Source organism: Staurois parvus, unplaced genomic scaffold, assembly GCF_062004578.1.
Source record: "Staurois parvus isolate SC_StPar_1 unplaced genomic scaffold, SC_StPar_1.0 ptg001573l, whole genome shotgun sequence".
Classification (NCBI taxonomy): Eukaryota; Metazoa; Chordata; class Amphibia; order Anura; family Ranidae; genus Staurois; species Staurois parvus.
In genome coordinates this window covers 107,956-135,853 of record NW_028319369.1, presented here as the reverse complement: position 1 = coordinate 135,853, position 27,898 = coordinate 107,956, and the positions used below count along the sequence as shown (strand labels likewise).

The 27,898-nt window shown below is 43.6% G+C and overlaps 1 protein-coding gene across 1 annotated transcript in view; it reads right to left on the bottom strand.

Annotated features, from left to right (window-relative positions):
* Positions 1-27,898, bottom strand: part of LOC149435234 (kinesin-like protein KIF13B) — a gene marked incomplete at its 3' end in the record, with an annotated part of 253,576 nt that overhangs the window by 172,738 nt on the left and 52,940 nt on the right. The window contains exons 3-7 of the mRNA XM_089662874.1: positions 17,965-17,977; positions 11,026-11,086; positions 6,517-6,609; positions 6,148-6,328; positions 2,918-3,005 (exon numbers count right to left, since the gene is read on the bottom strand). Of these exons, the coding sequence (XP_089519000.1) occupies positions 2,918-3,005; positions 6,148-6,328; positions 6,517-6,609; positions 11,026-11,086; positions 17,965-17,977 (436 nt within the window). The remainder of the gene's footprint in view (positions 1-2,917; positions 3,006-6,147; positions 6,329-6,516; positions 6,610-11,025; positions 11,087-17,964; positions 17,978-27,898) is intronic.

Sequence of the window (27,898 nt, the reverse complement as noted above, 5' to 3'; positions counted from 1 at the left end):
ATGTGACTTTAATGCAACTTTGGATGAGTGCAACTTTGGTGCGACTTTGACTAAGGAGAATTGTTTCTGCTTTATAAAGTTGCACACAGGTCGCCTGTACAACATTCAGGTGTGGCTTTCATGTGACTTTGGAGGGTTTTCATGAAGTCTATTGCCCTCAAGTCACATGAAAGTCGTTCCAAAGTAGTGCAGGAACTACTTGAAAGTCGGTGCGACTTGAAGTCGCACAGATACGAATGGTACACCGGAGGACACCGCGGAACACCGATCGCTGTACGGGACTGCCGTGTGAGGTACCGATTATGTGATCACCGATTGGCCAATCAGTGATCACATGAATAGTAGTAAGCAAGATGTCACTTCTGACATCATTGCTTACTACGTGTGAAATCTGTGAATGATCATAGAGATCACATGGTACAAGGCTATTTACAACAGACTTGTACCATGTGACAAGCTGTGACCAATCACAGCTCTCACAGTATTTTCAATGGCTGCAAGAATGCAGCCAGGAGATATGATTGCTTTTACAGCCTTTATGGATGTAAACGCAATCCGTGTAAAAAAAAAAAAAAAAAAATCTTCATCAGCCCCCACAAGCAGTACAGTGTCACTATGTACTGCTAGGGTGACAGTATGTTTAAAAAAAAAATAATAAAAAAAAAAAAAAAAAAGTAAAAAAAAATTTGAAAATTATAATTTTTGGTTATAAACTAATTTGGGTTATTTTTTTTTTTTACTAAAAAGATAGCTGAATAAATTTTGGCCAAGATTTATGAAGAAAGATTATTTATTTGCAAAATTTTAAAAGTAAAACACTTTTTTCTAAATTTTTGGACTTTTTCATTTATATATGCAAAATTTTATAAGAAAAACACATTTTTTCAAAATTTTGGACTTTTTCATTTATATAGCAAGAAAAAAACAGTGGTGGATGAATACCACCAAAATAAAGTTTTATCTGTCTCAAAAAAATGCTAAAAAATTAATGTGTACAGTGTTGCATGACCGCGCAATTGTCATTCAAAGTGTGACAGCGCTGATAGCTGAAAATTGACCTGGACAGGAAATGGGGGGAAAAGTGTCCGGACTTGAAGTGGTTAAAGAAGCCTATCCTGCTTTTAATTAATGCACTGTGTTTTTACTTTCTCCATCAGCTCATCCCACACAGCTAATTACCTTTTGTATGAAGTGACCCTCCCTCTTAGATTGTAAGCTCAAACAAGTAGGGCCCTCTGATTCCTCTTGTACCAAATTGTATTGTAACATCTGCCTTCATTTTGTAATGCGCTGTGGCGCTTTATAAATCTTGTATATTAATAATAATAATGTCTGAAGTTTAACCACTTCCAGACCGGACACTTTTACCCCCTTCCTGACCAGGGCAATTTTCAGCTTTCAGCGCTATCACACTTTGAATGACAATTGCGCAGTCATGCAACACTGTACCCAAATTAATGTTTTACCATTTTTTTGAGACAGATAAAGCTTTATTTTGGTGGTATTTATTCACCGCTGGGATTTTTATTTTAATGTAAATGTAAATGAAAAAGTCCAAAAATTTTGAACAAAAGCGTTTTTTTTATAAAATTTTGCAAATAAATAATATTTCATCATAAATCTTTGCCAAAATTTATTCCGTTATCTTTTTAGTAAAAAAAAATAAAAAAAAATTAGTTCATAACCAAAAATTATAATTTTTAAACATTTTTTTTACATTTTTATTTTATTTTTTTATATTATTATTATTTTATTTTTATTTTTTTTACATACTGTCACCCTAGCAGTACAGTGTCACCATGGTGACCTGTACTACTTGTGGGGGGTGATGAAGATTTTTTTTTTTTTTTTTTTTACACTGATTGCTTTTACACCCATATAGGATGTAAAAGCAATCATTTCTCTTTCTCTCTGTGTGCATTCCTGCACTCATTGAGAAGTACTGAGTGAGCTGTGATTGGTCACAGCTTGTCACATGGTACAAGGCTGTTGTGAATAGCCTTGTACTATGTGACCTCTGTGATCATTCACAGATTTCACACGTAGTAAGCAATGATGTCACAAGTGACATCTTGCTTACTACTTTGCATGTGATCACTGATTGGCCAATCAGTGATCACATGATCGGGACCTCGTACAGAGGTCCCGTCTGACGATCGGTGTTTCACTGTGTCCGGAGGACACAGCGGGCACCGGATCGCGGTGCTGCACGCTCCCAGGGAGCGCGCACAAGCAGGGTGCGGGGAGGCCGTTCATAAACGGCCACCCGACCCTGCACTGCCACCGTCCGGCCGTTTATATACAACGGCCGGTCGGGAAGTGGTTAAATAGGACAGAGTCCACCTAAGAAGGTTCTAATCATTGGTATCTAATCTGGTACACCTGGTTCTAATTTCATGAACTTGACGTAGTGATAAATGTAGGGGTGTACCCCCTTTTGCCATGTGACAAATTTGCATTTTCATTCATTTAGATTATAAACCTACCACGCCACTTTTATGAGTTACAGGCCATGCTGGACCAATGTAACTATTTAATAATATCCATACCTGGAATCTTCTTTAACTTAAACTCCGTGGACAAAGATTTAAATATATCCCTTAATAGCCACAAGGGAAGTAATTTCACTTTATGTCCACTAAATGACTTTGCAAACTCAAGCTGTGCAAAAAAATCAGAGCTGTGGGAGGGATCCAGCAGGCTTCATCCACTAAAGGCTGCTGGCAGAAATTTACAGGTGGGACGGAGACAAGACCAGTCACACTGCACAAGAAGAGAGAGAAGTGACCGGACTTTATTAGAGGAAAGTGGACTACTGCACAGATCTGGAAGAAATACACAAACCACCGAGATTCAAGAAAAAATACAAAATATTTAGACACCATAACACAATAACATAACTTTATTATAAACATACCTTGTAACTTGTGACTGCCAGTTTGGAAAGGCCATCCACGTATGGGCCTAAGACCTTGTGCTCCCGAACTTTAAGGGACTGCCGGCTCCTAGAAGAGGCATTTAAGAAAAGGTCTTGAGTAAGATGTGTGTGTCGCCAACAATCTTAACACAAAACTGGGGAACAGAACATATGAGCTTTTTAAGATTTCTTCTTCACTTGCTGTCCCAGAGAACCCAACCAAAAGTTAGGAGGAGCTCTCTCCAAAGCGAGAGGAAACTTTTCAAAAAGTGGTGGAATTCCCATCTTAGTTGTCACCAGGGCAGGTGTCCCCATTGGAAGTTGAAAGTCCTTCACCTCCTGATCACTATCTGTAATAAAGTCCAGGACAAATAGAGAAGGTGAGTCGTCCCCCCCCCCCCCCCAGTGAGGACACATGATGAGGTTCTAGATTTGATCCCTCAACAATTCACTGTTGAAGGTCAATCACATTCATATGGCAAAGAATGGCTCCGGTAAGGTTGCTCTCAGCACAAACAGGTTAACCCTACACCTATGGTACCCTGAGTGCAGAATCCAGGTATGGAAAGCCTAATGAAAGGGTCAGACCAAGCAACAGTCCAAAAATCTTTCACTACCAAAGTTAACTCTTAACAATAACAGCCAACACATTTCCAGTGCTCAAGGATCCCCCTTCTCCAGGGCTCACGTACTGAATGCAGTTTAGGAGGACTCAAAAACGGCATAGTGCACTGCTGCTTTATTGTTCATGGGCACTTACCATGGTTTATTCTCCAAATAACTATTGCTAGTGACTGGGCCATTTTGGGTCTTTCTAAACTTCATACCAAATGCAAGCCCTGAAGGGGTAGAGCTTTGAGTCCCAGCAATGCCTTCGCTGTTTGAGGTTTTCTTGTTATGAAACTACCTCATTATTTAAAGATTTAGCTCTTTGGAATCTTAATTCCTTGGTGAGGCTCTTCAATGAGACTTCTTATACCAGCAATAAAACAAATCTTAAAGGGAGTTCTAACCCTTTGCTACTAACCAAAACTAAAAAAATACTCATGCTTTACACTTCAAACCATATAAGAAATGTAGGCTGAGTGCCAACTTATGACTATGTGCTGTAGCATGAAATTCGCCAAGGCCTTTATTCAGCTGTAATGTGCTGATCTAAGTAAAGCCTCCCAGGCGCTCCACTCCCACTGTGGACTCTGTTTCTAGACTTCAATGGAAACGCTGCAGAAAAAGCATGTAGTGCGTTTTAAATCTGCCTAGCAACAAGAAAGAAAAAAAACAGAAAATGCATCAAAAACTCAAAACGCATCAAAAATGCAAAACGCACTGCAGAAATAGATCAAACACAAACTGCATAGGTGTCAACCTAGTCTTAAAGTATAACAAAATGCAAAACCTTTTTTTTTTAAGTCTTGGATAGAGCAGAGGGATTATGTGCCCCCGTTAAGGAGATTCCCCCTCTCCATTTATCCTGTTTACCGTTCTCTTGGAAAGTAAAAGAAAATCCCACATTTTGGATTGTCCCCAGAAAAGTAACGGGGGAAATCTTTCAATGGGGACACTAGTTCTGGTGACCTGGGTTCCCCAAGGAATTCCCTAAATTGCACATTTACATCAGTCTCTGCCGTCAAGGAGCTTACAATCCAAGGACCCTAACTCACATTCGTACATACACATACTAGGTTAATTGGCTCCTGTCTGAAATGGCCCTAGTGTGTGTATGTATGAATGTGAGTTAGGGTCCTTGGATTGTAAGCTCCTTGAGGGCAGGGACTGATGTAAATATACCAGCATGTCTTTGGAGTGTGGGAGAAAACTGGTGTAACTGGAGGAAATACACAAAGGCACAGGGAGAACATGCAAACACCAGGCACGTAGTGTCATGGTTGGGACTCGAACCAATGACCCTAGTGCTACCAGGCAGATGTGCTAACCACTTTGCCACTGTGCTGCCCCAATTTAGCTGTTTATATCCTCCCATACATGTATGACTATTACAGCTATGAGAACCCCATAGACGGCGGTTTAATTTTTTTACTCAGAAAAATGGCTGCCATTTTATTAAACATACACTAGGGTTATGTTACGTGGTCAGTTTAGATGAGAACAGAGTTTTATTGCAGATTTTTTAAGAATATATATTAAAGCTCCATCACTACTAACAACGCCACCATCTCTCCCACCCCACACGCCAAACTCCTGGGTGTCACCCTGGACTCCCACCTCTCCTTCCTACCCCACATCCAACTGCTATCTAGATCTTGCAGGCTCCACCTCCGCAACATCTCCAAGATACGCACATTCCTCACCCCAGACACCACCAAACAACTCGTACACTCCCTCATCATCTCACGCCTGGACTACTGCAACTCCCTTCTCACTGGCCTACCCAGACGAACACTATCCTCACTCCAGTCTATCCTGAACTCAGCGGCTAGACTCATCCACCTCACCAACCGCTCCACATGTGCCTCCCCCCTCTGCCAATCCCTTCATTGGCTCCCGATTGCCCAACGCATCAAATTCAAACTGCTAACTCTGACCTACAAAGCGATTCACAATGCCGCCCCGAACTACATAACTGACCTGATACCCAAATACTACGCTACCCGTGCCCTCCGCTCCTCACAGGACCTCCTACTCTCTAGCTCCCTGGTCTCCTCCTCCCACGCCCGATTGCAGGACTTCTCCAGGACTTCCCCCATCCTCTGGAACTCCCTACCCCAATCCATCAGACTGTCGCCTACCCTCCTCACCTTCAGGCGCACCCTGAAAACCCTCCTCTTCAGGGAAGCCTACCCCAACCTCACCTAACACCCGACCTCACCTAACAACTAACCTCCTCCACTCATCCCGCCACTCCATCCCCCACAGCCATCTCCTCCTGTACCACCTTCCCCTCCCTCTTAGATTGTAAGCTCGAAAGAGCAGGGCCCTCGAACCCCTCGTGTATTGTATTGTTTCTGTCTTGTCTCATGTTCTATCCCCCTTGCTACTGTACAGCGCTGAGCATACCCTTTGGCGCTATATAAATACTGTATAATAATAATATATGTGCCAGGTGCTATAAATTTTATAATGCGGATCATGCGGCTTTCAGACGAGCCAGATAATCATATATGTCCTGAATGGAGAATGATGGGGAGAATAAATGGTATACATCAGTCCTGGGTTATAGGAGGTGACAATAATGAGCAATATGAACACAGTGAGATCGGGTGGAAATTCACCCTTTGGGGTCCAGGAGATCCCGAACTTTTTCATTGTATATTTCCATGTATGAAACTTCCACTTTGAAGCTGAGCTCGTCGGTCTCCTCCTTCTGCGTCCTCTCAAACAGGGCACTGCATAATCGGGGAATAAGTCCAGGCTGGTCAGCTGTGCCCATCATGGTATAAGACTTTCCTGAGCCTGGAAGAGATTGATTGTCCACTGAGAATTAAAACACTTTCAGACTTTTTTAGTGCCAAAGCATAAGAAATACCAGAGTACTATATAGTCACTGTGCTGCTGCCTAACAACTTCCAAAAGCCGCAGCTTAACAATGCCCAAGACCCCACTGTGTCCTACTGAAGGTGCTGAATGAGTTCCAGTCTTACCAGTCTGTCCATAGGCAAAGATACAAGCATTGTATCCCTCAAAGGCATTCTGGAGAATGTTCTCACCAAGGCACTGAAAAACAACATCTTGTCCTGAGAGAGACAAAAAAAAAAAAAAGATCATACTTGTATTAATACATCCAAAAATTCCACACGCAATAATAAATAGATTAACCTTTTCCCTCCCACCCAGATAGTCCAATCACATGACCAGTTCAATTGGCAGTTGTAGTGGTCACATGATAGCGAGCTTGTTCCATTGCCTCTTGGTCATAACTAGAGATCAGCAGCTGTTGGTGACACAGTGAACATGCGCTCAGCACAAAAACCTCAGCTGCCATGGACGCCTAGGTGAGGCATGTGGGCAATAAGGCCCCCAATCCTTGCCGTAGGAGTTACATGATTGGCAAGACCATGACAGAAAAAAAAAAAAATATGATGTTTGGACTAAATTGGATTAGAGAGTGGGGATGAGATTTGCCCACTATCATTTGAGGTTTCAATCGGACAGAGCAAGCTTAAAAGAAGGCAAATACTGCACTGATCTCTTATTAAATAACCCATTCAACTCTGGGAATCTTTTGTCATTTATTACGTTTTTTGCAAACCAATGATTGCATGTATAGTAAAGAAAAAAAGAACAAAGTTTGGTTTTAAAATTTACAAACTTAAAATGTTTTAACTAAGAAGCACCCCAAAACCATTATAGTTTCCCTTTAACGTAACTGTCATAAAATAAACAGTTTCCCAATAAACGTACCTGCAAAATAAGAAAGGGAATACTTACCTTTTTCCTCTGAAATGCACAAGTAAATCAAACTTTTCAGGAGTGTCGATCTCCTGGGACCCCTGGAGCTCTCACTGGTTCCTCTGCCGTAACATGGAGGTCCAAGGGAGGAACCAGTGAGAACTCCAGGAAAGACAGGAGAATGCTATTCCCAAGGTGTTGATTTCCCTGTGCACTTCACAGGAGGATTTCCATTGAATCCTGTTGTGCTCTTCAGGTACATGAACTTGGCAACATTTGCAACATTTTTATTAAATGACGGCGTCGCTTTAAAGGGAAACTATAATGGTTTTGGGTCAACTTTAGTTAAACTTTGTAGATTTTTAAACCAATGCTTTATACTCACTTTTTTTAACAATAGATACAATTACTGCTTTGCAAATAAAAGTTTAATAGGTGACAAATGAATCCCAGAGGCCTATGGGTTTATCTAAGAGGAGAGCAGTGCAGTAGTTGCCTGCCTTCAGGCTCGCTCTGGTTGACTTTTCACACACTGTGAAAATGTTAGCATGGCCGGCTAAGCTTTTAAAAACAAAGGAGATACAGGAAAACAATTAAATGTTTGATCATGATAACTGAAAGAGATACAAAACCAACATGCATTCTCTTTTGGCCCTTTTGTTGGCAGGTCTGCACATCATACAAATCTGACAGCGGGGGTTTTACACACTCCCTGTGGCTGCAGTCCTGTTGTGTGTAAATATGACAAACCAACTTCTGGCTGTCAGATGAAAGCAGTCTGGCGCCTCCGGATTGCTTTCATATCCTCCCAGTAACCCCTGCCATGTATCTTCGGCTCCGTTTGCCCATCAGCGAGCCTGGGACTGGCGTACTGGGTGTCACCAGATAGAGAGGAGGGAGCAGAGCAGAGACACTTCTGCTCTCATTCCCTTCTTGTTGCTGACCCAGAAGAGACGTGTAAAAGCATCACTTCTGGGTACCCCTGTCAGTCACCCTGTGCAGTATGGCCAGGAAAGAATGTAATGCAGAGCACTCTGCATTGCATTACATTCAATGAAGCACAGGATCTTTTAGACTCAGTAAAGAGAACCTGCCACCAAGGAAACAAAACTATATTTTTTAATAGTAAAAAAATTAGTTACACACAAGCATTTAAGCACATACAAACATAAATGCACGCAACAGGGGTGCCTACACATGAAACCATTGATTGCGATACACATTACATATCGCTATGCACGCTGTCTTAAGAGCAATAATTATTGTAACAGAATTCCTCTGTAATGCCAAGGTTTGACATGTTGGGTATTTATTTACTCGGTGAAAACTCATTTTACAAAAAAAGAAAAATTGGGTAATTTATTGAGTTTGTCTGCCCTAAAATTAACTTTAGTGTATTTTTTTACTAAAATTTTGCATTTCCCAGACCTTTGTAGTAATCTTGTGTGATGGCCCTCGGATTCCTACTGTATTAAATTGTATTGTAATTGTACTGTCTGCCGTTATGTTGTAAAGTGCTGTGTAAACTGTGCTATATAAATCTAAAAAAATATATATAAAACTATATAAACCTTGTATTATAATAAGAATAATATAAAAAATTGGAACTACCATTATTTAATTCTCTAGGGCAGTGGTCTCCAAACTGTGGCTCGAGGGGCGGATGCGGCCCTTTGCTTGCTTTTATCCAGCCTTTGGGGCACTGTTGTATCCACGGATACCACCAAAGGGGCATAATTCCCTCCACTGACAACAATGGAGGAGCACAAATCCTCCCAATGACATCAATTATGGGGCACAATTCCTCACAATGACACCAACAATCAGGCCCAATGACACCAATGATGGAGTACAATTCCTCCCAATAACACCAACGATCGGGTGCCATTGCTACCACTAAAACCAAAGAAGGGGCATGGTTTATTCCCACTGACGTCAGGACCTTTTCTACTCCCAATGGCCACAGTCTGGCCCCCCTAAAGTCTGAAGGACAGCAAACAGGCCATTTTTTTTAGAAAGTTTGGAGACCCCTGCTCTAGGGTGTCTGCTTTCAGAAAATATACAATGTTTTGGGGGTTTATGTAATCTTCAGGCCTAAAGTGATTTTTTAAACGTGCGCAAAAAATGGCTCTGGCAGCAAAAGGGTTAAACCACTTGCAAACTTAAGACCACTGAAGGCACTGGAATGACAAAAAAAGAAATTATCCGCTATTAAACTCTTCTTCTTGTCCAGTGGTTTTATGCCACTACAATGACGGTCTCGCAAGAACATGGCAATCATTTCTGGGTTTTTTCATGAGGTCATTGTAGCCGTATTAGTGCACTTGCGATAGAAACAATTGAGTACTGTCCGTGATACTTTATTTTATTTGCACTAACATACAATTTTGAGGACAAGCTTTCAGGGTATGTCCCCTTCTTCAAGTTCCAGCCAGTATTACTTCACAAAGTTTTAGCAGAATGTTAAAAGAAATGTTAAAAGGGGGAGAAAAAAAAAAAACACACACACACACACACAAACAAATGTACACAGCAATGTTTATAAAACTAGGATTAGACTAGAGATAAGACAGAGCAAAATCAAAGACTGGAGGGGGGGAGACAACACTCACGGAAGGGGTCGTAAAACTGTTGGAGAATGAGTGAGGAATCCCATGTCCAAATTAAGGCCTTTATCTCTTGGATCAAATAGAAAGTAGTACTGCCTGGACCTTGAAGAAGGGGACATACCCCCAAAGCTTAGATTAATCAGAGTAACTCGCGAGCCACAGGTGTGATAATTACTAGAGGATCGCAAACATGAAACACATAACTACAACTGTGTTGGAAATATCTACAAATATATGTTGCGCTCCTAAATACTTCTCAATAAATAATTAAATTATTACCATTAAATTAATTCAAATTATGATACAAACAACTAATAAAAGTGTATAAATACCAAAAAATATTTAAATAGATAGTTTCAACTAATCAATCTCCTCCAAATAAATATCAAAATAATTCCACATGAAATACTCCTCTAAAAACCTTTTTTCAATTTAGATGATCCCCCATAAATAAAAATAACCAAATGCTCATAAATAATTAATAGTGATTAGTATAAATCCAAATATCATCAAAATAATAGTCCCATTGAATAAACAATTGTTTATATATAGTGACTTGGTGCTTGTTGTTCTTCAATTTGTGACTTTTGTGAATCCTTCAAATAGTGAAGATGAGCGCACATCTTCACTATTTGAAGTTATTTTTATTTATGGGGGATCATCTAAATGCGTTTTAGTTGAGGGTTATTAGTTGGTTTACTATTTTTATTATATTAAATGAGGGTATTATGAATTTAAATTAAATTGAGGGTATTAGTAAGTATATCATGTCACTAATAGATGATTTATGAGCACTTGAAAAAATTTTTTTTAGAGGAGTATTTCATGTGGAATTATTTTGATATTTATTTGGAGGAGATTGATTAGTTGAAACTATCTATTTAAATATTTTTTGGTATTTATACACTTTTATTCGTTATTTGTATCATAATTTGAATTAATTTAATGGTAATAATTTAATTAGTATTTATTGAGAAGTATTTAGGAGCACAACATATATTTGTAGATACCCCCAAAGCTTGTCCTCAAAATTGTATGTTAGTGCAAATAAAAAACATATCTTGGACAGTACTCAATTGTTTGTTTTTTTTCACAAACTTAAAAAAATAAATAACTGAATATGGACTTAGCAGCAAAGATGCATGACTTTACCTGCAAATTTCTCTTTTACAGATTCATCCATTGACCAGAAGCAATGATCGTATGCGAATACCTACAGAAAAAGAGAGGTATTAGTGGCAAGTAAAGCTCAAAAAAGACAGCATTATAACAGCATATACAACCAGGCCAAAAAGAAATAGATGTCGTACAGACAGCAAAGGTTGGTGAGAGGTCTACTCTTCATCCTTTCCAACACCCTTGGGACCTACCTGTTGTGGTCATCGTCCCAGTTTGGACAAAATGTGAGACCCAACACTAGTGGTGGTACATTTTTTATCCTTTTCTCCATAGGAAAGGGAATAATAGTGGTTTGTGTGTGTGAGATGAGCTCTTAACATGGAAGTGCCTATTATCAACTCTTGGAGAACCCTTATTGTACATGACTCTACACTAGTCTCTAAGATATCCCCAGAAGAACTTCTAAGTGACTCTACACAAGTATTTGAGTTATCACCCCCCTGAAGAACCATTAAAGACTCTACACCAGTCTGAATTATCACCCATCTTAAGAACCCCTATGTTAATCTACAACAGTCTTTGACTTATCACTCCCCTGAAGAACCCCTACATGACTCAAATATAATCTCTGTTTTATCACCCTTAGGAGAACCTCTTGGAGATTACACCAGTCTCTGAGTATACACCCTCTAGAAAACCATAAGTGAGTCTAAACCAGGCTCTGAGTCATCACCCCTCTGAAGAACCCCTATAGATTCAACATCAGTCTGAGTTATCACCCTTCTGAAGAACTCCTATGTGATTCTGCACCAGTCTCTGACTTATTACTCCCCTGAAGAACCCCTAGATGACTCAACACCAGTCTCTGTTTTATCATCCCCAGGAGAACTCCTTGACGACTACACCAGGCTTTGAGTATATGACCCTTGGAGAGACCCCCTAAGTGAGTATAAACCAGAACCTGAGTTATCACCCCTTTGTTATTACCCCCTGGAGAACACCATTGTAACTCTACAGCAGTCTCTGGGTTATCACCACCTGGAGAACCTCTAAAACCAGTCTCTGGGTTAATACCCTTCCCTCCGGAGAATCCGGACACTACACTAGTATTCGAGTTCTTACCCCCCTGGAGAACTCCTATTTAACTCTACACCAGTCTCTAGCTTATTATTACCCCCTGGACCCCTATTTAACGCTACACTAATCTCTGTGCTATTAACTCCTGGAGAACCCCTAACATCAGTCTCTGGGTTATCACCCCTAGGAGAAACCCTATGTAACGCTACAACAATAAGTTATAACCCCCCTGGTGAATCCTTATGTACTGTAACTCTGCACCAGTCTCTGAATTATTGCCCCTCTGGAGAACCCCTATATCACTCTACACCAATCTCTGGGTTGTCACCCCCTGGAGAACCCCTAAATGGCTCTATATCAGTATCTAAGCTATCACCCCCTGGGGATCCCTTACTCTACACCAGTTTCTAAGTTATGACCCACTAGAGCAGCGTTTTTCAACCACTGTGCCGCGGCACACTAGTGTGCCGTGAGATATTGTCTGGTGTGCCGTGGGAAAAATTCCAATTTCATCTGTAACATGTGGCTTCGGCTCACAAATAGACCAATCATTAGAATCTAATGATTCAGTGGTCGGCAAGCCGCGGCTCGCGAGCCACATGCGGCTCTTTACCCAGTCTAATGCGGCTCTTCTGTGTGCCGGGCGCCTGCTCCCCTCCCTCCTCTCGGTCGGCCGCTCCCCTGCCTCCTCTCGGTTGGCAGCCCCAAAAGTCCGCGCGGACCTTTTAATCCGGCTTGCGGATGTGGCTGTCAGGATGTGTGTAGGCGGGGCAGCGTGCCGAACGTGAGGGGAGGGGAGCTAGGCTCCTCTCACAGTCCGCCCTGAAGACCCGAACGGCGCGGGAAGACAGCGAGAGGAACGCAAAAGGTAAGTGAATTGACACGGGGGACTTGGCTTACTAGAAGGGGGGGGGGGAATAGTACTGTGGGGGATGAAATACTATATGAGGGATGAATTACTTTATGAGGGATGAAATTACTATATGGGGGGATGAAATACTATATGGGGGATGAATTACTATATCAGGGATGAATTACTATATGAGGGATGAAATACTATATGGGGGGATGAAATACTATATGGGGGGATGAAATACTATATGGGGGGATGAATTACTATATGAGGGATGAAATACTATATGGGGGGATGAAATACTATATGGGGGATGAAATACTATATGGGGGATGAATTACTATATGAGGGATGAATTACTGTATGAGGGATGAAATACTATATGGGGGGATGAAATACTATATGAGGGATGAAATACTATATGAGGGGATGAAATACTATATGGGGGGATGAAATACTATATGGGGGATGAAATACTATATGAGGGATGAAATACTATATGAGGGATGAAATACTATATGAGGGATGAATTACTATATGAGGGATGAAATACTATATGGGGGGATGAAATACTATATGGGGGGATGAAATACTATATGGGGGGATGAAATACTATATGAGGGATGAATTACTATATGAGGGATGAAATACTATATGGGGGGATGAAATACTATATGGGGGGATGAAATACTATATGAGGGATGAATTACTATATGGGGGGATGAAATACTATATGAGGGATGAATTACTATATGAGGGATGAAATACTATATGAGGGATGAAATACTATATGGGGGGATGAAATACTATATGAGGGATGAAATACTATATGGGGGGATGAAATACTATATGAGGGATGAAATACTATATGAGGGATGAATTACTATATGGGGGATGAAATACTATATGAGGGATGAAATACTATATGGGGGATGAAATACTATATGGGGGATGAAATACTATACGGGGGATGAAATACTATACGGGGGATGAAATACTATACGAGGGATGAAATACTATACGGGGGATGAATTGCTATGGGGGATGAATTACTATATGGGGGATGAATTACTATGGGGGATGAATTACTATATGGAGGATGAATTACTATATGGGGGATGAATTACTATATGGGGGATGAATTACTATGGGGGATGAATTACTATGGGGGATGAATTACACTATGGGGGATGAATTACACTATGGGGGATGAATTACTATATGGGGGATGAATTACTATGGGGGATGAATTACTATATGGGGGATGAATTACTATATGGGGGATTAATTACTATGGGGGATGAATTACTATATGGGGGATTAATTACTATGGGGGATGAATTACTATGGGGGATGAATTACTATATGGGGGATGAATTACTATGGGGGATGAATTACTATGGGGGATGAATTACTATATGGAGGATGAATTACTATGGGGGATGAATTACTATATGGGGGATTAATTACTATGGGGGATGAATTACTATATGGGGGATTAATTACTATGCTTACTATGGGGGAATATTACTATACTTACTATGGATGACACATACACATCATTCATCTACTCTTGGTCCGGCCCCCGGGTCCAATTATAAAATACTTTATTATTTCATAATAAAGTAATTATAAAATAATTTCTTTGTGTTTGATTCCTATTCAAGAGAATTACTTTATATATAGTCAATATAGGCACAGAGGTAAATTTTTTTAACATTTTCTAATGGTGGTGTGCCTCGTGATTTTTTTCATGAAAAAAGTGTGCCTTTGCACAAAAAAGGTTGAAAAACACTGCACTAGAGAACCCCTACATGACTCTACACCACTCTCTGACTTATCACCCCAACCCTGAAGAACATCTATGTGACTCTACACGAGTCTCTGAATTATCACTCCCCTGAAGAACCCCTCCATGTCTCTACACAAGTCTCCGATACATTATTTCTCTGTAATAGGTTTGCTGGCTCTTTAACATATCTGACATGACTTTCCTCTTAGTATTCAGCAGTTGTTGCACAGCTGGGATATTACATGAGGCAGGAAGTGTTTTCAGCCTACGTATAAAAAGCCGACAAGGGACTGTTCTGTACAAAGCCTGGAAGGCTCGGCAAAAAGCTGGCAAGCACTCGGACATCCTTTCAGGGTCTGTACAGCTCGGAGGGCTTGGAAATGTCCTGAAAACTATTAATACCCTAAGCTGTCAGTACCATTTTAATAAAGGAGCAAAACAAATGTTTGCTCCAGGCCCACCAGTTCCAACAACAGCCATACAAATAATAGAGTCAGAAGTGTGAGCCTGTAACTAGCTCATAGCTCTGTCCCTGGATGCTGTAGCAAGCCAAAAGAAACACTGTTCCAAAGCAGATTATGATGTTCTTGTGACCATAATATATACATGAGCAAATAAAAAAAATATATATATAACAGGCTAGCCAATCCAACTGAAGAATGTGAGTCGCTGCTAACATTTTTTAGGCTTCTCAGTACAGCTGTGATATTTACTACAGAAAACACGACACCCTGCTCCACCCTCATATCAAAACAGCTCATCCTATAGAGCGCTCATCCCAACACTGTGTCGATGAGCTGCACTTATATGGGTTAATCTAGTGATGGTGATTGAAATAAGGGTAACATTAAGGGTTTAAGAGGTACGGTTAACCAGTATTGATTGTTAAAGAAAATACAGCAAAATAAAAGCAATTCAAAAGGAAGATCCCTGCAGTAGAAGAGCTCCTTTACTCACCACTCCAGCAATTATCGTCTTCTACCTCCCCTCTAGTGTAGCTTCTTCCAGTCTTTTTTGGTTAACCATGTCTTTGGCTCCATCCTCTTACTCTTATGTCCCTGTGGTGTGCCATAGTGATGGAGAGGGCAGAAGACAGGCAGTGGAGGATGCGGGCATCCAACATTCCCAGAAGTGTCAAATGCTGGAGACCCTGACAGAGGCTGGATTGTTGAACAGGGAAGAGGCAGAGACATGGGCTGCCGGTGAGTATAATATCTCTTCTATTGAAGGTACTATCCTTTCAGACAGGAGCTGCTCTCCTATCCCAGAAGCCACTGCACTACATATGTGTGGCTCTTTATTGTTACTTTTAATGAACCCATCACTCTGACACCTGCCTTGGGAGCCCTTCAAAACAGACCCTCACTAAGTGTGTTCAGTTAGAAATGTAATGATTAAAACTACAGTCCACCTAATAAATGCATTCACATTACTAACATAAATAATACAAATATTTTTTTGTATTAAAGCTGGCACAGTATTGCAAGTGGCAGGTGCAATACAACACTCCTACGTTGTTTATGCCCCAACCTAAGTGTGAACCTTCAATTATGGGGCATGTGGAAGTAAACAAAGAACTAAAAGTGCAGTGACATACTTGGATCGGCATGATCTTTGGCTCTATCTGCCACGGTGGTAATCCTCTCATTCACAGATCCACCCTGGGGAATCCCTAAGTGATGCTAAACCAGTCTCTTATAATCTGGTGTAGAGTTACATAGGGGTTCTCCAGGGTGGTGGTAACTAACTAATCACCCCCTGGACACTGGTATGAACTGTGAACCAGCGGACATACTTGCATTGGCACGTTCTTTGAGGTTATCTGCCACAGTGGTAGTCTTCTCATTCACAGATCCCCCTGGAGAATCCCTATGTAATGCTAAGCCACACTCCCCTGGAGAATCCCTATGTAACTCTACACCATATTCTAAGTTATCACCCATTGGAAAGACTCTATGTAACCCTACACTAGTGTCTAAGTATTACTAAACCAGTCTCTGAGTTATGACCCCCATCTCCCTTGGAGAACCCCTAAGTGACTCTACACCGTTTTCTAAGTTATCACCTCCTGGAGAAACCCTATGTAATGCTAAACCACACTCTCCTGGAGAACCCCTATGTAACTCTACACCAGAATCTAAGTTGTCACCCACGGGAGAACCCCTATGTAACTCTACACTAGTCTCTAAGTAATACTAAACCAGTCTCTGAGTTATGACCCCTGCATGCCTTGGAGAACCCCTAAGTAACTCTACACTGGTTTCTAAGTTATCACCTACTGGAGAATCTGTATGTAATGTTAAACCAGTCTCTGTGTTATGACCACCGCCTCCCTCGGAGAACCCTTAAGTGACTCCACACCAGTTTCACCAAGTTATCAGCCCTTGGACATGGTATGAACTGTGAACAAGTGGACATACTTGCGCCGGCATGACCTTTGAGCCTATTTGTCACAGTGCTTCTCTTTCCATTCACAGATCATCCCTATGTAATGCTAAACCAGTCTCTGAGTTACCGCCCCCCTGGAGAACCTCTAAGTGAGTCTACGTATCTACGTTATCACCTCTTGGACACTGGTATGAACTTTGCACCAGTGGAGACTCTTGCTTTGGCAGGATGTTTGAGTTTATCTGCCATAGTGGTAGCCTTCTCATTTATAGATCCTCCCTGGAGAATACCTATATAATGCCAAACCGGTCTCTCAGTTACCGCCCTCCTGGAGAACCCCTATGTAACCCTACACCAGGCTCCAAGTTATCACCCCTTGTAGAATCCCTATGTAATGCTAAACCAGTTATGACCCATACACCCCCCCCCCCCCCACATACACACACACCCCAGAAAACCCCTACGTGTCTGTACACTAGTTTCTAAGTTATCACCCCCTGGACACTGCTATGAACTGTGAACCAGTGGACAGACTTGCATCAGCACAATCTCTAAGTCTATAGCTGCATTCCCTGTGAATGGACCTGTGAATAGATGGACAGGGCTGTGTAGGCTGAGCAAAGCACAGTCATGCAAATTAAAACAGGGAGAAGCATCCTGCAATGCATGGGGTGTTTTTAGGGTGGGGAGCTGGGGAATGTGACCATGTTTCAATGCACAACATGAAACATGGCCCAAAAGGTGGTGCACATCACCTTTAAATTTGTTGCAAAGGTGACAGAAGTCCATTGAAGTTATCACTGTCTTGTGCCTGACAAATCTGTACCTGCTACATGCTGTACATAATGACAGGTCCACTTACTTTTGGCTGGCTCCTGGGAGGTCCATGGAAATTCAACGCCACAGCAATATAGGAGAAAACAGAAGAAATAAGTGACTCCATTAACAATATATAAATATGTAGAAAGGTGATAATATAAAGTATTAAACGTTCACATTAGCTATTTAATATATTTCCAGACTAAAAAAAAATAAAAAAAATAAAAAATAAAAATCAGTTTTGTAGTTTTTGTAGACCAGAATCAGTCCTCTTCTGAGCATCAGTCAACCTATTTCCTCTGAGCCCTGGGTGTCAAGGAACCGCCCCCTTAGGCTACATCATTGAGCCAGCCTGTGCTCACAGGAGAATGCTGTAGAGAATAGGACTGATGTCAGTACACCTCTCTGCATCATTCATGACAAAAGAGGAATCCACCAATCCCATAACAGGACTGAAGACACATGGAAGTCTATTTATTAAAGAAAAAAAAAACAAATTGCTGTATGAACGTGACAAACATCTGCACAGCCACAACAAAAACTCAATATTTTGTCTAATAGGATTATTTCCTATCATGGGCAGCACAGTGGCTAAATGGTTAGCACTTCCGCCTGGCAGTTCTAGGGCCGTTGGTTCGAATCCCAACCACGGCACCACCTGCCTGGAGTTTGCATGTTCTCCCTGTGACTGCGTGGGTTTCCTCCGGGCACTCCGGTATCCTCCCACACTCCAAACACATGATGGTAGGTTAATTGGATCCTGTCTAAATTGGCCCTTGTATATGAATGTGAGTTAGGGACCTAAGATTGTACACCCCTTGAGGGTTAGGGACTGATGTGAATGTACAATATATATGTAAAGCGCTGCGTAAATTGATGGCGCTATATAAGTACCTGGAATAATTAAATAAGCAGTGCCATAAAACGCGTCAGCCATAAAAAAGTACCATACTAGATGGCACCGACAATCAAAGGAAATAATCATATTAGACAAAATCCAGCAAATATCGGTTGCAGCCGCGTGAATGGTTGTCAGATTTGTACAGCACATTTTTTTATAAATAGACCATGAAACAAAATTAGGTTTTAAAAGTGAAATGGCTTCAAAGGGGAAAAGATCCCCCACAACATTCCAAGATCATATATACATTGCAAAGATTTTAACAAACGTCATAGCAGACCCTTATTTTGTGCAATATGACACATTGCAGGTTATTTACTTTACGAAAATTGCACGGTGCAAAAGCTGGTGCAGCTTCGCATAGAAACCAATCCGCTTCCTTTTTTTTCTGTCAGGGCTTAATTGAACAAGCTGCTGTTGGAAGCTGCATCAGTGCTCCAGTTTGAGTAAATCTCCCCCACTGATTCTAGTCCTATATCCTATACTGGGCTATGGGAGCCTCAGACAATGGAACTGCATGCTCACTGTCATTGTGCACAGCGTCCTGCTGCTCCCCTAGACACTGTGTAACGGAACCGACCCAGTCTGCGCTTGGGTACTTCCGTTATAATACCGCTTCCCTGTCCGAACACCGACCACACAAGACTAGACGACACCAGTTTTGAAGAAAACCAGGAGGTAGACTAGTTTATTTGAACACAGATACAGGATATATACGCTCAGGGGCCGATCTGCCCTCTCTCCGTAATGACACGGGGTGGGGCAATCTACACTTAGTAACAAAAGACACACAGGTATTCAAACTTCACACCAGCAAACAGTCCCATCAGGAAGGAGGGCTGCTGGAGACACCCCCCACCCCCACTAAGCTAATACACAAACACATACATCCCATAATAGTTGGCTCCCAAGCAAGACACACAATAGAACAATGGGATGCAACCACACGGCATTAAACAATTAATCAACAATCCCCCACCCCATCTATACATGTCTACACAATATGAGGACAGATCACCCTGTACCCCTAACAAGCACAGGGTGACTTACACATAAGAGGGATGGGCAGCACAGTGGCTAACTGGTTAGCACTTCCGCCTGGCAGTACTAGGGTCGCTGGTTCGGCACCACCTGCCTGGAGTTTGCATGTTCTCCCTGTGACTGCGTGGGTTTCCTCCGGGTACTCCAGTTTCCTCCCACACTCCAAAGACATGCTGGTAGGTTAATTGGCTCCTGTCTAAATTGTCCCTGGTATGTGTATGTATGAATGTGAGTTAGGGACTTTAGATTGTACACCCCTTGAGGGTTAGGGACTGATGTGAACGTACAATATATGTATGTAAAGTGCTGCATGAATTGACGGCGCTGTATAAGTACCTGTAATAAATAAATGATAAAATAGGGGGAGCTGAGACAGGAGTCTCCCCAGCTCTCCAAAGTGAGCAGGGTTCCATGGGCCCCCCACCCAAAGTGACTCCCATCACACACTGGCACTGGTTTGATAGAACAGATCACCGGGTATATTTGCCTTTTCTTCTTTTTTTTTTCTAGAATAAAATATGTTTCAAGCACTCAGACTGCAAGAGGTACACCAATAAGTTATACTGCATGCACATATGCTGACAATGAGCATGCTGACAGGAGAGTAGAGCAGAGTGACAAAGGGCTGGGGCTGCAGATGCTCCTTCACTTTACAGGGAAGTGACTAAATGGTCCTGCTTAAAAGTAAAGTCCGGGATAAGAAAACTCTGTCCACAGACACAGATTCATGTGTATTCTTTTTGAATCATGGTGTGATTTATGTATTTCTCCCAGATCTGTGTACTGTGTGAGACATCCAGTGTGAGACTTCCTGTAATAAAGACCGCCCACTGCTGCTCTCTCTCCTTGTGCAGTGTGACTGGTCTTGCCTCCGCCCACTCCTGTAGTTTTCAGTAGTGGGTGGGGTCTGATCAGCCCCTCCCACAGCTCTGCTCTCTGCACAGGTTACGTACAGCATGGTGATGGTGTCACTGCTACCTTTACAAGGTAATATCTGTGTTTACAAAGATATTTGGTGCACAGAAACTGCAATTATATACATTGTGGTTATTCAGGAATATAATTATTTTGTGCCCATTGGTCAGCTTTAACTAAAGCAGTGAAAAATCAGGTCACTAGGCTAGCTGCACTGTGTGGCAGAGATGCATAAATCTCTGGACTGGATGAACAGAATAACATCCTCTGGTAGGTAATAGCATTCCTATATATCTTTTTAGTGGATTGCCTGGACTTCAGCTTCCACTGCTCCTTACTTCCTCCTCCATTATTCTCTCATCACATTGGATTTTTCACTAGCAGGTAATAAGTAACCATTTCCATTTATTGTTCCACAATTACAGAGGAAATCATAAGAACACATTCTTCCTACAGGAGGTATTAACCCTTCCCTGGGAAAGATCTACCCGCTGTTGTTTTGTAGGAACAGAATCAATCATCCGTGACATGTCAAGCCCAGATAATCCTAGTCATCCATTGGCAGGAATCTTCAGAAACATGACATAAATCTGACCTCCAGCCTTACAACTCAAAGCTCTTTTGGCCAAATGTCTCGTATGGGTGACAGGAGTGCACCTACTGGACCCAGAATCAGCTGACAATGTGCTACAGCACGCTGTCCGCTGATGTCAGAGACTCTGGAGGGATCCTGAAAATAATGTCGGGATCCACCCAGCTGCCTTACAAGCAGCTGGCTCAGCCTCTCAGCATGCCAATGAGAGACTGAGCCCCTCTCCTGTGTGGCAGTCCAGTGAGTGAGTGCTGGAGGAGCAGAGAACTGGTGACTGACAGTAACCACTCTATGCTCAATGAAGACCAAGAACTGAGCGATCAGTGGTCATGTGATCACGCAGTTCTTGGGCTTTGAGCCAGCAGGAGACAGCTGCAGCTGGTAGGTGTTTTTTTTTGTTTGGTGTTTTTCTCAACATTCCAACACCTCCTTTAAAATGCATTAGCGGTTCCCTTTTAAAACAAATGTCAGCTAAAGTTCTGTGCAAATCTCCAGCTTTCAGGTAAATATTGAAACATCCCCAGCATCTTCCAGCTCCCGAGACTCAATTTTCTTCAATGAGACTGTCTATTAAAATAAAGGATATGGAAAGCCATACTAGCCACATCTCACGTTACCCCCCAAAAAAACCCGCTAACCACACCTTGTTCCTTGTTCTGTCCACACTGCTGTCATACTCTCTTCCTTCCCAATTTAGTGCCGGGTCCCCTCTCTATACATGGCCAGTCAGGAAGCTGCTCTTCCGATCAGCACTCTGGCCAGTTTAAAGGCAGCTTTCCTGATTGGTGTGGCTTCAAATTGTGAACTGTATGGCTCAGCGATTGAGCAATGCAATGCTATACCCAGTCACCAAATGATGCACCCTGCGTCCCCCATTGACCCTTGGAAAACCCTGCGTCCCCCCGTTGTTCCCAGAGGACCATGCGTCCCCCATTGTTCCCAGAGGACCATGCGTCCCCCATTGTTCCCAGAGGACCCTGCATCCCCCTTTGACCCAAGAGCAGCCTGCATCTCCCGTTGACCCAAGAGCACCCCATGTTCCACCCTGCTTCAGCCGGTGGCCCCAGAACACCGTGTCGCTGGATGAGCCTAGATCACCCTGCATCACTGGATGACCCTAGACCACCCTGCATCACCAGGTGTCCCCAGAGCATCCCGTGCCGCCCAGTGACCCCAGAGCATCCCGTGCCGCCAAGTGACCCCAGAGCATCCCGTGCCGCCCAGTGACCCCAGAGCCTCCCGTGTCGCCCAGTGACCCCAGAGCATCCCGTGTCGCCCAGTGACCCCAGAGCATCCCGTGTCGCCCAGTGACCCCAGAGCATCCCGTGTCGCCCAGTGACCCCAGAGCATCCCGTGTCGCCCAGTGACCCCAGGAGCATCGCGTGTCGCCCAGTGACCCCAGGAGCATCCCGTGTCGCCCAGTGACCCCAGAAGCATCCCGTGTCGCCCAGTGACCCCAGAGCATCCCGTGTCGCCCAGTGACCCCAGAGCATCCCGTGTCGCCCAGTGACCCCAGAGCATCCCGTGTCGCCCAGTGACCCCAGAAGCATCCCGTGTCGCCCAGTGACCCCAGAGCATCCCGTGTCGCCCAGTGACCCCAGAGCATCCCGTGTCGCCCAGTGACCCCAGAGCATCCCGTGTCGCCCAGTGACCCCAGAGCATCCCGTGTCGCCCAGTGACCCCAGAGCATCCCATGTTGCCCGTTGACCCCCCAGTTTATCCTGTGCACCTTTGACAACTGTATTTCTGCACAGCTAGGGTACACAACTGGACAGTCACTGTTCAGAAGAAATCCCGCTAACCTGCATTGCTTCTTACCAAGCAGTGATGTACTAAGTGAAAGCAGCTCCAACAGTACAGAGGTTGTCAGGATGCTACCCAAGTGCAGGAATACAGTGTAGATACTGTACACATTCCTCAATATAACACTGTATACACATCCAACATGATGATGTCAGGAGATCACCCCGCCATGTTTTTTTAATTGGTTGTTTTTCATTGTTATTGGCCTTGTTGTCTCACAATCTGCTTCCAAACCTCCATCTGGGACAGCAGAGGCCGCATTTCCGCTTTTCTCTGGAATAACTTCCAGATATTACAAAACAGCTCAGGAATGATGGCCGCCTGTCACTAAAAAATTCCAGACCCGACCTTGCAGATGACTTCATGTGTGTGAGTATTAATGGTTTCTTCACACTGACCTTCCGCCTTCCTTTCAGTCTTGAACAGTTGTACCGCCTCCTCTTCTGGACTGAAATGGCTTACTCTGCTTTCACTGTATACTGTGAGCTTCTCACAATATGCATTAGAAGCTGCAGCAAGTCAGATAGAATTCACCTTATTTTCTGGAGGACATCCAACATCATCTAGCTATTTCCTCCTACTGTCCCTGGCCTTCCATTTCATTCACTGGATTTCAGTTCTTTCATTCATGGAGGCTCAGTTAAACATGGGGGCATTACATGCGTCAGTCTAAATGGAAATTGCAGCCTGCCTGGGAATGCCCACTGTTGCAGACTGACACCCACCCATCAAGGCATTCTGACATCTGCATAACTCCTCCCAAGAGCCAGCCCATTGCATGCATCAGGGGGGCTCTTGAGAGGAGCACGGAGGCACGGTGCTTTGATGTTTTCAGGAAACTACTGTATGCAGAGCACCCTGCTGATATTTGCATGTAGACCACCCTAGGTAGCATGTAGACCACTCCAATGAATGAAAGGGGCAGGTAGGGGACAGTCAGACTGGGGAGTAAAGTGCTAGATGATGCTGGACCTCTTCAGACAGGAAACAAACTAGGTTCTACCTGACTTGGTGCAGCTTCGAATGCACATTGTGAGAAGTTCACAGTGTGCAGTGAAATCAGATTAAGATATTTCAGTAGAGAAGAGGAGCCGGTACAACTGTGCAAGCCTGAAGGGCAGTCCGGAGTTCTTCTTTAATATATATTGTATACTCATGTGTGGGTGATCTATAGAAGACCTGTAAGTGAATTGTCACCCCTATTGTTGGTTTTTGAAACCTACTGTATCCACAAAAACATTCTTTGCATGTGACTGCGTGTGCGTATAGTAAGTCCGTACAGATGGCGCCATCCGTCCCGGGCACCTTTATTGTACGATGCAAAAAATAAAACGAGGGATTAGTCACGGGGATCATTTTAATAGTTCTCCGGCATTGGAAAAGTCAATGTTTTCAGATGTCTTTTCCATTTCAGAAGTCAAAAACAGATTGTGGCACATACTCGCGGGAGATTAACACAGCTTGATTTCCGCATAAGCCGTGTTCATTGTGCATTACCACACGGCTAAAATTAATCTGACAGCGCAGGCTGGTGAGACGGCCAACCAACTGGCCGGCTTCTGCCCTTTGTTGGTGACTCCTTGGCAGATGTGGGCTCAGCCTGGCTGCAGACAAAGAGGTCTACGTCTAATCTCTCTGTATGCAGAAAAATGGAATTTAATTGTTGTTGGCCTTAAAGGTCCGCCAAACAATGTGAGATCAAGAGGACCAGTCATGTGTACCCAGAAGTCATTAAGAATGCCAAACATTCCTCTGTATAAAGATATGGGTCGCAGAGTGGATCCTCCTGCAAATCAGATTTTTACATTTTCTGCACTTCACTTCCACTATAAACATGAACAACAGAGTGCTCCCAGAGACCAGAGCACCCAATAATCCCAGTGACTCCGGAGTACCCAGTGCCTCCCAGAGATTCCAGACCGTCCCTTGTCTCCCAGAGATTCCGGACCATCCCGTGTCTCCCAAAGATTCTACACTGTCCCATGTTCCATTCCAGACCACCCCGTGTTCCCAGAGATTCCAGACCGTCCCGTGTCTCCCAGAGATTCCAGACTGTCCCGTGTTCCATTCCAGACCATCCCATGTTCCCAGAGATTCCAGGCCGTCCCGTGTCTCCCAGAGATTCCAGACCGTCCCGTGTCTCCCAGAGATTCCAGACTGTCCCATGTTCCATTCCAGACCATCCCGTGTTCCCAGAGATTCCAGACCATCCCATGTCTCCCAGATATTCCAGACTATCCCATGTTCCATTCCAGACCATCCCATGTTCCCAGAGATTCCAGACCATCCCGTGTCTCCTAGAGATTTCAGACTGTCCCATGTTCCATTCCAGACCATCCCATGTTCCCAGAGATTCCAGACTGTCCCGTGTCTCCCAGAGATTTCAGACTGTCCCATGTTCCATTCCAGACCATCCCGTGTCTTCCAGAGATTCCAGACTGTCCCATGTTCCATTCCAGACCATCCCATGTTCCCAGAGATTCCAGACCGGCCCGGGTCTCCCAGAGATTCTAGACCGTCCCGTGTCTCCTAGAGATTCCAGACCGTCCCGTGTCTCCTAGAGATTCCAGACCGTCTCCTGTTCCCAGAGATTCCAGACCGTCCCCTGTTCCCAGAGATTCCAGACCGTCCCCTGTTCCCAGAGATTCCAGATCGTCCCCTGTTCCCAGAGATTCCAGACCATTCTGTGTTCTAAGAGAATCCAGACCATCCTGTGTTCCCAGAGATTCCAAACATTTAGCAAGTAAACTTGTGTCCTCAAAGGGTTGGCATGTATTCAGGCCTACAGTAGCCCTATCTCACATACATAAACAACCATATTAGGGCCAACTTAGAAAGGAGCCAATTATCCTACCGGCACTTTGGAGTGTAGAAAGAAACCCACATAAGCACAGCGAGAACTTGCAAACTCCATGCAGGTAAAGTCCTAGTTGGGATTCAAACCCAGGACCCCAATGAAAGTGTTAGGACTACAGAAATCCTCCTACCCCCTCCCCTTATCTTCATAACATAGAACAGCCTTTCTCAACCAGGGTGCCTTGGGGTTTCTTCAGGAGTGCCTTGGCAAAATAACTAAAAATTGCACAAAACTTGTATACAAGTCAGTGAGTGGAACAAGCCTACATTTTGGTTACACAAAGCCACAGGTTTTCATTGTGCACCATTACGACCTTCTAGCCTAAGGCATCCTGACAACCAATCACATCATCAGTTGATAAGAAGAATGTCAGCTGCCTGCACAGCATCCTAGTATGACCCTCTCCTGCCTCTTTCCTTCAGTGCTGGGGTCACATTAGCTCAGTGATGGATAAAAACTGAGGGAGAAGGGAAACATTGGCATACTAGTCAGTACCAGTGTACAAAAGTGTATTTGCTTTGGAAGAATAAATCACCTCTAATGTTGGGTGTCCAACATGTGTGGATGTTGCTGCGTTATATAAAACTGTTAGAATAGTTTTTCACATTTTAGAAAGGGGTGCCCTTTTAAAATGGACAGTCTTGAGGCACCCCATTTTAGAATGGGGTGCCTCAAGACTGTCCATAACTTTAAAGGGGGCCTCGGGACTGTCCATAACTTTAAAGGGTGCCTTGACTGAAAAAAGGTTGAGAAACACTGACATAGAGGGAGGTGTCCTGAAGTTTAAAGAGAACAAAGTTTCTCCATAGGCATAACAATGTCCAGATAGCAGTAGCACATTTATACTCGATCCAGCGCTGTGCCCATCTTTACCTGCTCTCTTCCTGCTCTTAAAGCCTTTGGCTGAGCTGTCAATCAAATTCTGTGAGAAGGTCGGGGCGAGCCACACTGTGTATCAATAGACGCACAGAGCCCGGCTCAGGATCAAGCCCGCACAAGTGCTCCCATAGCAAGCAGCTTGCTATGGGGGCACTCAGAAGGAGGGGAGGGAGAGGGGAGGGAGGGAGAGGGAGGGGAGGGAGGGAGAGGGGGGGGAGGGAGGGAGAGGGGAGGGAGGGAGAGGGGGGGGAGGGAGGGAGAGGGGGGGGGGGAGAGGGGGGGGAGGGAGAGGGGGGGAAGGGAAGGGGGAGGGAGGGGGGAGGGAGAGGGGAGGGAGAGGGGAGGGAGAGGGGAGGGAGAGGGGAGGGAGAGGGGAGGGAGAGGGGAGGGAGGGGGGAGCCAGGAGTGACAGAGGTGGGCTCTTAGAAGGGGGGAGCCAGGATGCCAGAGGAGGGCCCCAGAAAAGGAGCTTGGGAGCTTCTCTGTGCCCCAGTGTACAAAGCCATCTCCAAAACTATTACACAGAGCAGGTAAATATAACATTTTGGTTATTAAAAAAAAAAAAGCTCTTTTAATAACAATTTAATCAGGAAGCTGGGGGTTTACTGGATTATTGGCAGGATCAAGAGGCCTTTTTTGCATTAGTGAACAGATGTGATGGTGTATATAACAGACCACATAGGAATAAACAGAGAAGTTTATTGTTAGGGTTTACATACACTTGTTACATTTGAGGCGTTGAGGACGTTCTGCAGCTTTTACTAAAACAATTTGATCTCCACTTTAACCACCTGCAATGCGCATTTCTTTACTACTGCACCTATTTTAGTAAATACTGGTATACCAGAACAGAACCTGTACAATACAGACAGCCCTACCTAGAGAACTTCCTCCATAATGAGAACAGCACAGGTATAATAAGTAGAGATAAGAGCGGTTGTGCTGGAAATCAATAGAGACAGACAGGTGTGAACACTTTCTTCAGGTAA